This window comes from Gymnodraco acuticeps, unplaced genomic scaffold (genome assembly GCF_902827175.1).
Source record: "Gymnodraco acuticeps unplaced genomic scaffold, fGymAcu1.1, whole genome shotgun sequence".
NCBI lineage: Eukaryota > Metazoa > Chordata > Actinopteri > Perciformes > Bathydraconidae > Gymnodraco > Gymnodraco acuticeps.
The window spans coordinates 239,928-257,216 of NW_022990358.1; the positions used below are offsets into that span (position 1 = coordinate 239,928).

The 17,289-nt window shown below is 40.6% G+C and overlaps 1 protein-coding gene across 2 annotated transcripts; it reads left to right on the top strand.

Annotated features, from left to right (window-relative positions):
* Window positions 1–2,202: 2,202 nt before the first annotated feature.
* Window positions 2,203–17,186, top strand: naa25 (N-alpha-acetyltransferase 25, NatB auxiliary subunit). 2 transcript variants are annotated; one of them, XM_034224171.1, is made up of 24 exons: window positions 2,203–2,327; window positions 4,269–4,354; window positions 4,636–4,774; window positions 4,905–5,023; window positions 5,176–5,250; window positions 5,343–5,450; window positions 5,841–5,919; window positions 6,270–6,381; window positions 6,476–6,565; window positions 6,777–6,949; window positions 7,047–7,159; window positions 7,252–7,459; window positions 10,078–10,167; window positions 10,251–10,431; window positions 10,705–10,804; window positions 10,913–11,064; window positions 11,151–11,276; window positions 11,799–12,042; window positions 12,650–12,773; window positions 12,861–12,926; window positions 13,021–13,118; window positions 13,208–13,318; window positions 13,427–13,567; window positions 15,160–17,186. In XM_034224171.1, exons 1-24 carry the CDS (start codon window positions 2,270–2,272, stop codon window positions 15,280–15,282), a joined length of 2,916 nt encoding a protein of 971 aa, XP_034080062.1. In that variant the 5' UTR covers window positions 2,203–2,269; the 3' UTR covers window positions 15,283–17,186. The 2 variants fall into 2 exon arrangements, with proteins under 2 accessions (XP_034080062.1, XP_034080063.1); XM_034224172.1 differs by lacking the exons at window positions 2,203–2,327; window positions 4,269–4,354 and having other exon boundaries at window positions 5,116–5,250.
* Window positions 17,187–17,289: the final 103 nt, after the last annotated feature.

The following is a 17,289-nucleotide window of genomic DNA, read 5'->3' on the forward strand; positions in this document are numbered from 1 at the left end:
GGTCATGCTGACTCATATGACTCAAATGACTCAAATGACTCGTATGATCCGGATCTCTTCAATGATTGACTCAGAAGACTCCGAGTCCATAAAATGATCCGGATTTGCCATCTCTAATTGAGACACGGCCGCAGCCAGTGTTGTTTCCCACAAAAGTGGGCGGGGCCGTAATTTTCGCCCGGAAGTTCAAGTGACGTAGATGTTACTCTCATCGTCGATCGCCATACTGCTATATTTAACCATATATCGAGGCCGACCGTCGATTTCCAATGGCTTAATGTAATTGTTTGCCTGTCTGGCCATTGTAATCGGGCTCTTTGAAGATCAAAAAATCCACGGTTTTCTTACATTTCTGATCGGATTGGCAAAAACTTCAGAATTTGTGTGGACCGCCATTCAAATGACAGCTTTGTTTCCCCCCAAAAGTCGGCGGAGCCGTCATTTTTGCCCGGACGTGACGCATGTGTTACTCTCATCTGAAATCTACAAGCTACCAGGCAATAAAAAGTAATTTACATTGAATGATGCACCCTTTACCAACTGCAATATATAATAAATATGAATGCATATGATTAAAGTTATTCTGATCCCGATTCTGATTAATCAATCAATAATTATAAACAACATACGTTACATACACTTTAAAGGTTGGGTAGAAACCAGCTCAAGTGCGCTAGAATTTGAAAATACACAATCTGCCACTTCCTAATGCTACGTTCACATCGGACGCGATGCGAATATTCGCTTCGCTCTAGTCTGATTCCGCTCGAGTTTCACCCAGGTTTCACCGCGGCTGCCAGCTGTGTTTACTCGCATCATTCAAGACGCGCTGGCTCGAGAGCTAACTACAACACAATGAACATATTTTACTGTGATTAAATTGTAATACACGTTTCTAAATGATGCCGACGTAACAACATACTGATGCCGGTTAGTAAAAACCATGAATTAATGCTTGACAAGTCTGCAGACAAGACGGCAGGCGAAAAACCTTTTTAAATGCTTGTTTTCTGAATGGAAATTGGGTCGACCAGGCTAAGCTAACGTTGTATATGCTCACTCATAACAACGGCCTACAGACATACATAAACCAGCGACTGTATTCGCCATGACACAGACAGTCTGTGGTTTGTACTTGTTTAACTTTTGTACAGTTTCTGAACAGATATGAGGAGCTGTGATCTCTGTGTGCTAACTGCTAACAGCTAATGGCTGATGTTTTCTGGTTGAACGTCAGTAACGGCAGGCTGAGATCCTCACCGCTGATTGGCTTCCGCGAGAACGCATCACGTGAATTTGACGCTCGAGTTGAAAAAATTGAACTCTCGCGTTTGACGCGGCACAGCTCAATCGCGTGATTCGCTTCATGCTCGCTGTCGGAGCGAATTCGCATCTGTCCACGTCTCTGCATTGACTTTACATGTAATCGCGCCGCCCCCAAACGTCGCATCGCGTCCGGTGTGAACGTAGCATTACAGAGCCTCTCCTCCAACACACATGAACGCGCACAGGACCAATGAGGGCACGAGATAAGTTTGTGCACAGATGTAAAATGATTGGTCGTGCTTTTTACAGTACTACGGCTTCCACAGATGACATTTTTTAATGGATTTTTTGTCAAAGCACTTAAGATATTCATTGCTATCGGGATGTTAAGAGCATTCCATGGAATATAACAAAAAGTGTATTTCGAGCCGGTTTCTCAAACTTACCTACCCCACCTTTAAATAATTTTACTATTTGTACTTTAAGTATAGTTTGGTGCTAATTTATTTATACTTTAAGTTAACTAAATATGCATGAAGAGGATCTTCAACACTGATTCATGTTGTATTGTAATATATGATGATGTATTATCATCGTTTAAGCTACCGAGCAGTATCTAAAGTAAATGTAAAGTATCTACCTTTACCAGCTTCATTAAAGCCATGATAACAATAATATAATATATATGATTCTAAAACGGGCCATTCTGCACAATGAATGAGTAGACTGCTTGTGTTGGTAGTTAAATACGAATACGTTTGTTCGGGTTAGATAATAATAAAAGTAGTACATAATAAAGTAGAATATTTTACAATCAGTGTTAGCAATTTGACTAAACTACAAGAACTGCGTATTTTTATTCTGATAGTTGTACAGATGTATACATACATACATTTAAACCTGGCTGTGCTCAGAAAACAATGACAGCGAGAGAAATCCTTCGCTCACTGTGGCAGCGCGCAGTACGCATGCGCGAACATTTACCCAGCAGGTAAACTCCACCATGGCGGCGAGAGGCCATGTGCAGGATCCCAACGACAGGAGACTCAGACCCATATACGGTAAGGACTCAATGGGGAGTTATAAAAATACGCGTAATTTGATGTTCCAGAAACATCCTTGGGTTGTATACGGGTGTATGTGTATTAAAGTGGAAGGTTTTTGGGCCAGAAGGCAGCAATGCGGCCCCACCAGCTCAGACCACGGACTCTGGTGCCTGCAGCGCCCAATGACAGTGCACCTTACCCGGTCTGAAACCAAGCCCTTGTATGGCAAGAGTCTCCAGTTGAAACCGTTCCCTCCAGGTTAAAGCAGTAGATATACTTGGTGGTGTAAAAACAATGAATGGTGCAGAAATGTCTGTTGTGTGGTTTTGCACATTCTCAAAGTCGAACTCCTTTTTTGCTAACGGTCGCTATTTGACAGCTAGCTAGCATGCTAATATGTCAGCTAGCAGGGTACCCCATAGATATACTGAAACTGTATGTATGTTACAAATAAAAGTTATGATTGTATGCGTGTTATGTGCTCTGTGTTGACAACAAGTTCCGTTGTGATTAGCTGTCTGCGTCCATTCTGAATGTGTAGCTGCTTTGTAGCTATCCAAAGCTCAAACGTTTAGCTAGCAGAGCATCAGGTTCATAATAGTAGAAGGACAATGCTTCAAGCTAACTCCGGCTAGCTTGTTAGCATGGAGCTGTCACAGCTCACGGTCCTCTTGCAGAACAGAAGGAAAAGGCTGATAAATGACAGGAATAACAGATATTACTGTGTTTTGAGTGAGTGAACAGTGTTGGAAGTATTCAGATATTTTACTTTTGTGAACGTACTACTATCACACTGAAATACTCTACTGTGAGTAAAAGCTCTGCATTCAAACCCCATTTTAAAGTAAAAGTATTATCTGCTAAATGTACTTCACGTATTCATTGTGCAACAATCTCCCCCGTCAGTGTTTTTAGAATGTATATAATGTGTTTAGTTTATTTCTGCTGCATTAATGATTATGTTGCATTTCTTCGTGCTGTAGATGTTTAAGGTTGTGCTGGTTTACAATCTGTATATACTGTTGGGTAGTTTAATCTGGATGACATTGATCATATTCTATAAAAAACAATGTATGTTTGTAGTGTCGTTTTAAAAACCACGCAATTGGACTTTTCATCACCCTTTTGAGTGATTTATTTATACTTTCTTTAATTCAATTTGAAGCATGTTACTGCACTGTAAATGATGTTGAAACAGTTGTGACGTTTTTAACTCTTAACTCTTCAGCTGCAGTGACATTAAAATGTAGTTTGAAAGTTGAAACCCATAAATAAGTTAGCTTGTGTCTCTGTATTTGCATGTATGGCTGGAGCTTCAGGGCTGCTAAGTTTGGCAGTAGAGCATGCATTTATCAACCCTGGATCTAACTGATAAGTCCACGTTCCTCACATTTATGTAGGCTTTCATCAACTTTTGGTGCTTCTCTGATCACAGTTTGAACACAGAGAATAGACATGACATAATCTCTGTGCTGTCTGGCACAGTTAATTTTGGCAGCCAGCTGTCCTGAAGGAGTTGAATTGAGGTGTCTCTGTTTGTGTGTCACATACTTCAACATTCAGAAAAGCATTTCAAGTTATGGTGACACTTGATCTTCAGCTAACAATGATGTTTTGTTTATTTTTTTCCAAATATTTTCTCAAGTAATAGGATCATGTTTTGTTCTTAAAATTACATATATTTAATCCCCAATTCAATGTTAACAAATAACCATTTTATTGACACATAAAACAAGGAAAAGAAAATCCTCACAAGCAAGAATCTGGATCCTTTCACTTAAATCAATGAATTGATTTCTGTAGTTCCTGATCCACCCAATCGATTTATTGAGTAATCTTCAAGATTAACATAGTAATACATACAGTATAATGCCAAGTCTCTATTGCCCATTGCATTCTTACTTTTGTCTATTTTTTATCATTAATGTAATAATGTTGTTTTTTGTATTTTCCCAGATTACCTTGATAATGGTAACAATAAAATGGCTATACAGCAGGCAGATAAACTGCTGAAGAAACACAAGGACCTGCACTGTGCCAAGGTGGGTGACTAAGTAATTATCACCAGAAGTGTTGAATTGTGGGTTTTTATTTCTACCGTTGGCATTCTTAGTAAGATCGATTGGATGAAGCCTTTCCTTTTTTGTTTTACTTTATCAAGAGTCCTTATTCACCATTTCCCACCATTTTTCACTTGCTGCATACATGTTGCATGCCTGAGCTCTGAAAATGTAACTCAAAAGATTGATTTTACCTCAACATAATGTTTTATGAAGTCTGAAAAGAAAACAATTTGTAGAACATTATATTTTTGACCTTATAGGTACTAAAGGCTATTGGCCTTCAGAGGACTGGAAAGCAGGATGAGGCTTTTACTTTGGCCCAGGAAGTGGCCACTCTCGAGCCGACTGATGACAACTCGCTACAAGCTCTGACTATTCTGTACAGAGAGATGCATCGTCGTGAGTACACACACACACACACACACACACACACACACACACACACACACATACACACACACACATACACACACCAAGGCTACTTATAATACTAAAGTGACTGAATTTTGAATGTTGTTGTTGTTCACAGCGGAGTTGGTCACCAAGCTGTATGAAGCTGCGGTGAAGAAGGTTCCCCTCAGTGAGGAGTATCACTCTCACCTCTTCATGGCTTATGCTCGCGTGGGAGAGTACAAGAAGATGCAGCAGGTGAGAAAACTCAGGTCCACCCTCTGCATATAAACATGCAAACGCACAGTACTAACAGCTGTGGCTTTTGTGCTTCATTGCTAATTAAAAAGATGGACATATAATCAGAATAATGAAGAGGATGTTGATGACTTCATCTTGGCACTTTACAGGCAGGGATGGCCTTGTATAAAATCGTCCCCAAGAATCCTTATTACTTCTGGTCGGTCATGAGTCTGGTGATGCAGGTACTGGCGGGCTTTTTTGTTGTTAAACACAGACACTCTCATTTCCTAATTATTAAAAAAATTGTGAAACTATCATGTTATATGTTGTGTAGGCCATCTCAGCACAGGATGAAAAACTGTCCCAAACCATGTTCCTGCCTCTGGCTGAACGCATGGTGGAGAAAATGGTCAAGGAGGAGAAGATTGAAGCAGAAGCAGAGGTGAGTGAAGGATTGTTATTCCAACATATCTGGCCTTAAAGATGCATGTTAACACTTGCATGTTGGGTCCTCAAATATGTTACAGCACCCACTTTTTTCCATTAATTTACAGATAAAAACACACAATACAGATAATTGTTCCAGAGTTGCTCGTTCTATTTACAATTGTGTCTGGAGTGGGTTGTCCATTGGTGTTCAGGTCAGGTGGTCACAGGTTCAAACCCCACTGCAGTCAGCATGTCGTTGTGTCCCTGGGCAAGGCACTTCACCCCAAATTGCTTCTGTGGGGATTGCCCACAGTATTGAGTGTGTAAGTCGCTTTGGATAAAAGCATCTAACAAGTGACATGTAATGTAATGTAATGTCTGGCTTGTTTTGTGTGCCTTTTAGGTCCAGCTGTATTTCATGATCCTGGAGCGCTTGGGAAAGTGTGTGGAGGCTCTCGAAGTAATCCGGGGCCCACTTGGGGGTAGGTGTATGTGCCTCTGTTCTTGTAAAGCCTGAGAGATCATCGTATTTATTTATAAAGACAATGGACACACTCATCTTTATCTCTGTGCATGTCAGTTGCAGTCACTCCTCAGTGGCATTCAGTTGGCTTATTTTATTATGACAACAATAGCATTTTCAAAGTAGTACACCAATCATGCAGAGCATCAAACAGCATTGATCAAATCCAGTAATACACAATGAAAACAATTAATAATCCTGATTATGATGTGTTACTTGAACTTGTTGTTTGAAGTTAGTTAAATGGTAATAATACATCGGATTTAGAGACCAGCTGAGCTTTTTTTAATTTGTTTTTTCCTCCAACAGAGAAGCTTACCAGTGAGCTGCAAAGTCGAGAAAACAAGTGTATGATGCTCTACCAGAGACTCAAGCGCTGGCCGGAGTGCAACTCGCTGGCCCACAAGCTGCTACTCAAAAAGTGAGAAAATACTCTTCAAGACTTTTCTGTGAACATGAGAGAAACTACTGATCACTGACAAACATAATTTACAAACCTGTGTTTCTGTTTCTAGTCCTGATGATTGGCAGTTCTACTCCTGCTATTTTGACTCTCTCTTCTACCTGATCGATCAGTCATGGAGTCCTCCAGAAGAAGGAGATCAGTGAGTATAAAGGATTTCTATCTGATGTGTTTTTAATGCAGAGGCCCATTTAGATATGACAGGGTTTATTAATTTATACATTAACAATTGTAAAGCATAAAAGAAAATATGGTGGTCAATGTTGATATTTTGACAGGCCTTTCGAAATAAATCAATGTAGGGGAAACAGTGTAATATTGTCCAGCATTGATCTGTGCCTGTCTGTCTGCAGCTGTCCGGAGGGTCCGGTGCATCACACTGTGACTGAAGTGGTGAGGTTCGTGGTGGACAGGGTTAAAGGGGAGGACGGCAAAGACTCTCGTTCACTCAGGGGACCCTATTTAGCTCGTCTTGAATTAATTCACAGACTGAGAGAAAGGGGCTGTCCTGAAGAAAGCCTGTTAGGTAAAACACATGGACTGTAAAAACAGTATCTCTTTTTTTTGAGTTTCACCCTTTCCCGGTTTTTTAGCCCAATGTGACTTTATGTGGCTTTGAACAGGTGAGCCTTTAGAGCTCATGGTGCAGTTCTTTGGGAAGTTTGGAGACAAACCTTGCTGCATCACAGACCTAAAAATATACCTCCATCTGCTCGCTCCTGATCAACACGTGCAGGTGAGTAACAGCATCATCATGGACATGACATTTGTGAATTTATTGTATGAGTTGTGATGTGAAATGCATCTCTTCTCTCGTCAACCTTTCAGTTCATTAACCTTCTGAGTGAAGCGGTCCCTCTGGGGGAGCAGGGAGAGGAGGGGTTTGCTTTTCCGGATGACACCAAAGCGATGCAGAGGCATTTATGTGTGTGTCAGCTGAGTCGAGCAATCGGGCTGCATCACGCTCTGGATGTGGACGGGAAACTGCGGCTAATCACCGAGCTCAAAGCTCACTATCGCTATGGACTCAAGTTTGGTAAGAACATCACTTTTATTCACTTTTTATACTCGTTTTTAAATTTTTTCAAACAATTATTTTGTACATGGAGCAAAGAGACATGACTTCTTGTAATTACCAAAATCAGACAGATATACTCAGTGACTGGAAAATGGAAGCTCTTTTTCATTAGCTCAATTGTTCTGGTAACGGCAGTGATTTGTCACCATGGCAGTACATCAGTTCTTGTTCTTTGTTGTTGCGTTCACACAGCATCTGGAGAACTGTGAAGTGTTTGCAAATTATACTGACGGAGAAGAAACAAGGTCAACACGTTAGGGCTGTGCGATTATGGCAAAAATCATAATCACGATTATTTGGGTCAATAATTGATATCACGATTATTTTGACGATTATTCATTGACCATTTATTGAACTTTAAAACAAATAATATTTTACCAATAAACAAGATCAACAAATATGTTGGAGCGCACTTCCAAAACCATACTAAACATATATTATTAATATGATACATAAAAATAAATTAGACCAAAATAAATGAAATCAAACATGTTGCAGAGCACTGTCACAACCTACTGAAAACTCCTCAACATATAGCCAACATTTTGGTAAAACATATTCAACATATTCCACTCAGTTAAACGTTGAAGGCTGGCCCACCGTCATGGTCCAGAAGTAACAGGAAATAAATGTTGAACTACAATTTAAGACCAAATAAAAATGTGTTGGCCACCATGGCAAATGCTGGTAGGGCTGCTCATGTCATCTCTTAAAGATTGTTCGCTAGAAACACCAGCCTGTTTACATGGTCTGGTTTCAGAGATGAGCGCAGGCAGGTGACAATATTGCCACCTGTACTGAAGACCCTCAGCCACGCCCCGACACATGGGGTGACGCCGGCCAATCACAAAGCTTTGATGCGTTCAAGTGCATTATTCTGGCACAGGAAGATTATGTTACAGGACATTAACGATAAAACAGAATATTGTTGTTCTATTTTTAGACACATCTCGCGATCGACTGGTTGGGCACCCCTGGGCTAGACCATAGGTCTGTTGTGGTAGCAAAGTAGTCAGCTGAAGCCACATCTCTCTCAACTTCCCCACGGCATTTGTCATATAGCGCAGGCAGCGCAGACCTGCTGAAATAATACCGAGACGGCATCGCGTAACGCTTGTCCAACGTGTTGACAAGTTGCTTAAAGCCCTGGTTGCTAACAGTGCTAACTGGGCACATATCTTTAGCGATGTGAAATGTAATGGCACCTGTAATATCTCTGTGTCTCTGCGAGCTCGTCGCGTAGGCCGTCGCTCTGTACAATGCGTCCTGAATCGATGACTGTGATGATGTGGTGGATGAAGTCGAGCGGCATCTGCTTTTTGTTGTATTATTGCCTGGTCGTATTGCACTTTGTGGTTGTATTTCAGATGATTAAAGAGATTGGTTGTGTTAACGTGTGGTGCCAACACAACCTGGTAACAAATCCGGCACTGTACTTTGTTTTGCTCCACGTCGGACTCCTGAAAGCCAAAGTACTTCCAAATAGTGGAAATAGTTTGACCCTTCTTTTTAACGAGTTGCTGCTCTTGTTCTGACATCTTCGCTCGCGCTGAACACTCACAACACCTGTCACTCCCACGTGGCCGAGTGGGCTTTTAGGGAGGGGCGAAAGCGCACCCAGCAAAAATAATCGTATTTTGTCAATTATGCTGTTTTCATAATCGTCTCAAACCATAATCGTAATCGCGATTAAAATACGATTGATTGCGCAGCCCTACAACACGTTGCTTTTTGTTCTTTGCTGTTGAATGACTCTGATGCTTCAATGGATCTCAGTGAGGACATATGAAGAGATGGAAAATAAGTCAGAATGTTTCAAATAAGCTGATTTAATCGGTTTGAAAAATCGTTGGCTATAATTTTTCTGTTGATTGACTAACAGTTGCAGCTCTTTTTTTAACACCATTTCTCGTAACTTGCTTGAACCGTGTTTTCAGATTTACACCTGTTTGAAAAGACATGACCATGCTTGAACTAATCCTCCTAGAATCCAAAGGCATAATGATTTCAATCGTCAGTAAGCCATTCACATGCAAAGCAAATTTGCATGTACTTTTTTGCATATGGAAAGAGCTGTGAGAAGGACGTTTGTGTATTTCTGATCAATGAACAAATGGCAGCATTAGCATTGACATGCGATTTTAAACTTTGTTCAAGTTTTATGCAACTCTGATTTGAGTTCAACCAACAACACTCTTGTCAAACATTGTCAGAACATGTGTGTGTTTGTATCTCATTTGTGGGAACAAAATCAGTTTTCACTCACTCATATTAGACTTGAATGCCTCTAATAATCAGAGGACTTAACCTCCCACTTGGGACAAAAAGCTGCAATAAGTTTATTGTTGGGTTAGGGTTAGGAATGTTGTAGTTATGGTACAGGAGACTCTCTATCTTTCATTCAACTATTTTAAATATTCTTATGAGCCAAGTACTTGTAACTTTTTTACCATAAGGTAAAATTAAACACTGATGCATTTGAGAAGATTTTCATACATTTCAAAATCATGTTTTCCTGTCAACAGTTACTGCCATACAGTAGTTTGTTCTGATTGGTTGATATCTGTGTTTCACAGGGAAGAACGCTGTGAAGACGGAGCTGCAGTTTTCTGATATGTATTGTCTCATGGCAGCTCATGTATACATTGACTTATGGAAGGAGACGGGTGAGTTTTTCTTTCTCTTCTTCCAGATCTTTTCTCGGTCTCAGTGACATCATCTCTAAATGTGTTACACTCTGTTGTTGCAGGCAATGACAACTATGTGTGGCAGAGTTTGGGGGTCCTCCACGAGGGTCTGACTCTCAGCCCCTCCAACGCCCAGTTCAAGCTGCTGCTGCTGCTCGTCTACTGTCAGCTGGGAGCCTTTGAGCCTGTGGTGGACCTTTACTCCAGCCTGGATGCCAAGCATGTACAGCACGACACCATAGGGTCAGTACAAATACACAACTGCATCTGTGCTTGTATTTATCAGGGGGAAAAGGATGACAAAGAGGTATACACACTTACCTGTTAGTTTTTTTTTGACAGTTAGGAGTGCTAGATAATGATATAAAAAGGAGAAAGGTGATAACATGATTTGACTTCAGTGCTAAAAGAACCATTTTTGGCCAGCTTAAGACTGATATCTTTCCTTTTCTGTAATGTTAATGATTTAGCAAGAGATTTGAGCACAAAAATGTATTTTCTTGTTCTCTCTTCCAGGTTTCTGTTAACACGTTATGCTGAGTCATTGGGTCAGTTTGCTGCAGCCTCCCAGACCTGTAATTTCTCCCTCAGGTTTTTCCACTCTAACCAGAAAGATGTAAGTCCACCCGTTAGTGATTTCTGACTCTTTTAAAGCTGGGGTACATGTTTTCTTATACCTTTTTTGTCTTTTCTTTATCTCTCCTTCCCTCTTTCTTTCTTCCAGACCTCAGAGTATATCATCCAGGCGTATAAATACGGAGCGTTCGAGAAAATCCCAGAGTTCATCGCTCTCAGGAACAGGTTGAACCAATCGCTGCACTTCGCCCAGTGTCGCACTGAGAGGATGCTGCTGGATCTGTTCCTCGAGGCCGATATGTGAGAATATATTGGAACATCAAGCACTGAGTTACAGCGACTTGTGCAGGAAAGTTCTTCATTTCGATTGTTGTCTTGTCTTCCAGTGTGTTGAGTCTGGAGGAGAGCGTGAAGGCCATGTCTTTGTCTCCAGAGGAGGATGACATCCCCTGGGACACCATGAGGGACAACAGAGACCTTACCGTTTTCACCAGCTGGGACCCTAAAGACAGGTATGTTAATGTCTACATTTTTGGGAGAAAATAAGAAGTATCTAAAGTAATTGCACCAATTTAGTTGTAGGTATAGTCTGACTCTTTTGTAGTTGCAAAGTTAGCAGAAAAGGCATTGTTTACCTGTCCTTATCAGGATGTTAAGCCATATTTACACGTTCTTCTGCAAAGTCTGCATTGCTCCATGCAGGATCTTTGGGGTAAGTCTATGGTAGCCAAGCTAAATGGCAATGGGTTAGTTTCTTACTGTTTGCAAGTGTCGCAATTCTTTGGAAGCAAAGATTTATTTAAGTTGGCAGAATAGACTATTTTCCAGTCCTAAGCAAACAATGTGCAATACCACAGATGAAGATAGATTGTTGAATAAGAGCACATTGATTTATTAACATGTCCACTCTCCATATCACATTACATTAACATTTGTACATGTTTGGTTTTGCCTTTTTATTTATTGTGGAATAAAGGTCCTCAACAAAACATTTTCCTCATCGTTTCAACCCGTGTTCCTTGTTCCCTCCACAGAATGTTAACTGAGGAGCACCGGCGTCGCTCTCTAGAGGAAGAGTCAGTGTGGCTCAGGTTGCGCTCTCTAACACTTCGCATCCTCGCCTCCTTGGCCGATCTGGGACACACGCCATCGCAACAAAACTCTGAGAAGGTCAACGAAAACGGAGTGGGAGACAAGGGCTCGATCCTCAGCAGCCTGCTGTCTCAGCTCAACCAGACCCTGCAGACAGCCGCTCAGATAGCAGAGAAACCCACACAGGTACGTGAGAGGTGAAGCAAGGGTTTTAGGAAGCAAAGAAATCCCTCTGATTCACATAACAACAGCCCTAAATCTGTCTCATACGTACATTGCCAATAATATTAAGCGAAATATAAGGAACTGAAAAAAGAGGGAGAGGAAAAACGTATCATGTAACTGTTGTGTTTATCACGTTTACATTGATTTGACCAACTTTGAAATTAGTAAAGAAAATGTTCCACCTGAACTCGCCCCGAATCTTAAGAGTACCACAAACATCAGGACAGATAGCTTGCTCAGTGGCAGCAGGGCACAGGCTAGAACACTGGGGAGTAATAGATTACAAGCCATTTCTTTATCGTTATTTATCCACCAACATTAAGATATCGGCTGCCCTCTTCTATTAGCTGTCCTGGTGGCTTAAACCATTCTTATCTTTGTTCTGTCTCTTTTTAAAACTTTATCCTACCTCGGAGCACAATTCAAGTTACATGTGTCTGTAAACGAACATCTTTGCATTATCAACCTTTTTGTTGTGGAAGAATGAACCTCTTTGCAGTACATTTGGGTTACATAATGTAAGAGTTGTGTGAGTTCATTGCTGTAATGATGCCTTGTTGTACTGCAGTATCCATTCCTGGGCCCCCCCTCCACCCGCCTGGCCGCTGCTCTGTCCACTGGGAGTTGTCAGTGCCAGGCTGCAGCGCTCCAGCTGTCTGTCCACCTGCAGAACCTGGAGACTGCTGGACTTGGTAAGAAGAGATGACAGTAACATCACGCAGATCAATGCTGGGTGAATGCTTTCATTCTCACAACCCCATTTATTTTTCCTCTCTTAGATGAGTCGTCAGAGCTTCAAACCCAGATCTGTAATGGTTTCAAATCATTAGTAGTTCAACTTCAAGGTGAGTTAGCAGCTGAATTTCTACGTTTTCAGCTCAATAAATTGCAAAGGTGTATTATTTGTCCGTTGTGCTTCATTCTTCTTTCTTCGCACAGAAATACTGAATAAATGCAAAGGGGATGTATTGGAAATGAAAGACAGCAAATTGAAAACGCAACCCTCCTTATTAGAAAACCTTATCTTCTTTGTTGAGGTGAGACATCTTTTCTTCCATACTTTTCCTACCTGCTTTCTACTGGATCTGATGCATTTCATTTTTCAACATGTTCATTTTTTGTACAGACGGTGTGCATAGTCCTGTGGATGGCTAGTCACTGTGCCAAGATTCTCCGACCACTCAAGACTAGTCTACAGAAGAAAAAGAAGAAGAAAAAGGATACAAGCACTGCTCTGGTACAGGTTCACCTTGAAATCTTCCTCATTAACTAATATGTTAGTAACTCATTATCCTGTAGTTGGCTTTAAAAGTGATTCTAAGCTGATGATTTGTGTGTGTTGCAGCCGGCGGTGGTGTGTGGGTTCCAGGAGCTGACAGGAAGCGTGCAGGAGCTGATCACTCAGGCGTTGGACTATATAAAGAACCAAGAGACTGAAATCACGGCCATTAAACTGTCCGGTTTAAGCTTGGAAGGACCCACAGAGGTGAGAGAGCAGACACCAAGGTTTATATTTTCCTTCTCTGGATTTCAATAAACACCATTAAACTTTTTTTTTTAAAACAAGCCTTCACCGATACAAATGTGCAGTTCCACAAACATTGAGATTCATTCGTCTCCTTTAGCTAGTTGTACAATGCCTTTATAACCTGCGGGTTCTGTAACTCAAGAATTTCCCAATTCAGGATTTAACAAAATCTACTTGGAAAAGAGACTCGTGAGAGCGTTTTCAATTCAAACAACAATATATTTTCATTCTGTTTTAATGTAATAAAGGGTCAGGGTTTGGAAGACACTGTCCAGTTTGTTAAATTGACTTTTCTATATTTAAAAAAAAAAAATCAAGGGATTATGTAACCTGTGAGTCCGGTGCTTGATAATATTTAATGTCACCTATTATGCAAAATCCACTTGTTCATGTCTTTTATGCATAAACATGTCTCCCCTCTGTGTAAAGAGATTCTGAAAGTTTCAGGAAAAAAGATTCTCTCTCTTTTTGTGATCCATTTATATAAAAACCTTTTAGCCACTTTGTGATGTCATAACGATTTGTTGTCTTGTGTAACTATTAGCCAATCGGCAACCAAGGTAACCCACCCCCACCTTATCACCTAAATCTCCTCCTAGAGCACCTATAGGCGCATTCACACCGCAGTACTTTTCCCACAAAGGTGCATCAGAACTTAGTTCATGAGAACTCTTTAGTTCTCATGAACTAAGTACAGATCGCGTTCACACTGGAATAAGTCCCTGGGGGTGGATTAGGCAAATGAAGCCGCTGACGTCACTTCTTCTTCTTCTGCTTTGGGTTTACTGGCAGGCCGCAAATAACTTCACGGCGTATACTGCCGCCCAAAGTCCCCGGCCGGAAGTCCCCGGAGTTGGGGAATGGCGGTTTCACAAAACTTTTTGGAAGTTTTACGGGGTGTAGTTTGCATTCCGCCCAGCCAATCAGAAATAGAAACCTTTTTCTCCCACGAAAGTCCCTGCTCTCTAGCAGGGACGGAAAAGGGTGTAAAAGGGTTCTGATGAACTCATTTTAGTTCCGGCTCTTTTTGGTGTAAACGCGACATTTCGGAACTATCGGAACTAAAGTGGGAAAAGTACTACGGTATGAACGCGGCTATTGTGTTCTTTTTAACTAAATATCTCTCAGAGGGGCGTGGGGAGGGGCTCCTTATTTTGATCTAAAGTAACAGACAGAGAATCAGCACTTTGGAAACAGGGCTCAAACAGAGGGGATTATGGGATGCTGCAAAGATCTGTTTGGTATTTGGAGCCAAACACTTCAGAGACATGTATATATCTGAGACTTATAATATATTGATGAAAAACAGTATAATAGCGGACCTTTTAAGAGTCTATACCAGAATAAAATGTGTGCAGAAGCTGCAGATAAATGATAACGATCAACAAGGAACATCTTTGATCTTGATGTTTTTCATCCCTTGGCCACCTTGAAAGGACATTGGATGTGAAAGCATGATCAGCCGATATCCTTGCTTAAATGAAAGAAATGTTATGTAGTCCACAATGAGCTGATGGCTCTCTGATATACCCTCAATGTTTGTGTTTCAGGAGGAAGTGTCGTTTGCGAAGGCTGCTATGGACAAGGTGCAGAGCAGTTACCTGCGCTCGCTACAGGAAGTGGGAGATCTGCTCAAGAAGAGAGCGGAAACTATTAAGAACCTCAAGATCTGAACACCATCACACCCACCCAGAGAAAGAAGACTTTACCCCCCACCCCCTCATAACCCCCCCTACACCACCGTCTCACCAGCTAACATAGGAGTCCCACAACACAGTCGTCTCGGACCTCCTTCCTCTCCTCGCATATTTCTCCACTCATCGTTTGTGAACTCTCAATCTGGATTTTACTTTTCCATTTCTTCAACGCACACATCTCTGGGGCATTTGCAACTCTTATAGCACACTAGCTTGTAATTTATACAGCAATTATAAGTGAAAACGAGGAAAAAAGGACACCTTTTTTTTTTTAAACAAACGTAGAGCAAATTAGAATAAATAAGCCGTTTTAGATGAAATAATCTCATTAATTATTGTACATAGTGAAGAGCAACTACCACAACCCTCCTTGACTAAATGAGAATATAAGACACAATAAACCACTATTGTCTCGGTTTGTCAGTTATGTTTCCCTTTGTTTTTCTGGTGAGAACAATCAAAGAAACACACACAGACACTAAGGAGGAAAGTTACTTCAATGAGCTGCTTTCCCATCCGTTTCTCTCCATCATGAACTAGCAGGCACAATGTTGCATTGAACTGTCACGCATTATTGAAATATGGACACCTGGTTACTACAGACGGAAGTTTCCCATTCAAAATATGTTTTTTTTTTCTTTCTTTTTGCTTTGTGTGTTTCTTTAAAGTGGAACCACCTCTAGTTACAGTATTATAAAGAGAAATGGTGGGATGAGTTAAATTACATTTTTTAAAAGCCTCAATTTTTTATTTTTGTAATACCAGTAGAAGTTGTGCTTTTAAACATGTCTACTTTGGAATTGGGTTGTTCCAGCACAAAACAAATCACACTCCTTTAAGACTGGTCTGGTTAATATTACAGAAGAGGCCACATGCATTTATCTTTATATGAATATTGGTCACTTTATGATTCTCATCATCCAGGATGTATCACTGCAGGCATGGCATATCTAGCTAAATGCAACCACTAGAAGTTAAATATGTACAACCTCTTCATGGATATCCATGATTTAGTGAAAAATGAAAAGTGCAGAAATGAATATAATTAGCTAGAATGCATGTTTCTGGCATTCAGTGTGTGCTGTAGTGCGATCCAGCCCTGAACATTAAGAGGACTTTGTCCACATCGAAAAATACAGATAGTAATATTCAGTCAAGTTGCAGCTCTGTAGAACAGTATAATTGTCATACTGTCATAACTTGCATAAATGCAGACGGATGTGTTTGACAGACACATATTGGACCTAATTGTAAATATAAAGTTAAGGCAGCCTTTTTTTCGGGTGAAGTGTGAAAGGACTTTGGTGTGTTTTTTTCAAATCAGCTGCAGTAGATACTAAGATTTCTCTTGTGTTAACATTTGTTGTCATTCCTGTTTAAGACACCCAACACCTTTCCCCCAAAAAACCATTACATCAGCTTCAGCATCTTCTCAGAAAAATAAGCATCTTCTGCTAATATTATTAACCAATGGGAGATAAAGAGAGACATAGTTTACAAATATAACCCAGGAGCACTGACAGTGGACTGCAGGTCTATTTGTTGGATTTGTTTTAGTACTTTAAGACTTTGGCAGAGTGATGTGATAGAGTGAGTACATGTTGAATCCTCCCCTTCCCGTTAGTCTTGTATCCAAATTCAATCACAAACACGCCTGCTAGTAAATGGCTTTTTTTCTTTTACACTCGAGCCCCATGTGTTTGAATGGATCCGCAACTTGAGAGAAGATGTTTGTAATCGGACTACATGTTGTTGATGAGGTTCTGAAAAATGGTTGACAATCCGGAGTGTCATCTCACCACCCTCTTTTGTTAGAAAATGGAAAACAGAAACACTGGAATGTCAAAGCTTTTTTAATTAAAAAAAGTTAATGTGAGAAATTGCTTGTGCACTGTCTTCATCTCTTTGTATTTGTTTCTTTGGTGTGAACTTTACCAATCCAAATGTTGATGTGAATTGAAATTGTATATATACACAATTGGA

What these genes read in the sequence shown, in the direction of transcription:
- naa25 (XM_034224171.1), top strand. Translation starts at nt 2,270, where the DNA reads ATGGCGGCGAGAGGCCATGTGCAGGATCCCAACGACAGGAGACTCAGA. An exon ending in GTACAGCACGACACCATAGG is followed by an intron (nt 10,432 to 10,704) that starts GTCAGTACAAAT and finishes TCTCTCTTCCAG; the next exon opens with GTTTCTGTTAACACGTTATG. An exon ending in CTGTTCCTCGAGGCCGATAT is followed by an intron (nt 11,065 to 11,150) that starts GTGAGAATATAT and finishes CTTGTCTTCCAG; the next exon opens with TGTGTTGAGTCTGGAGGAGA.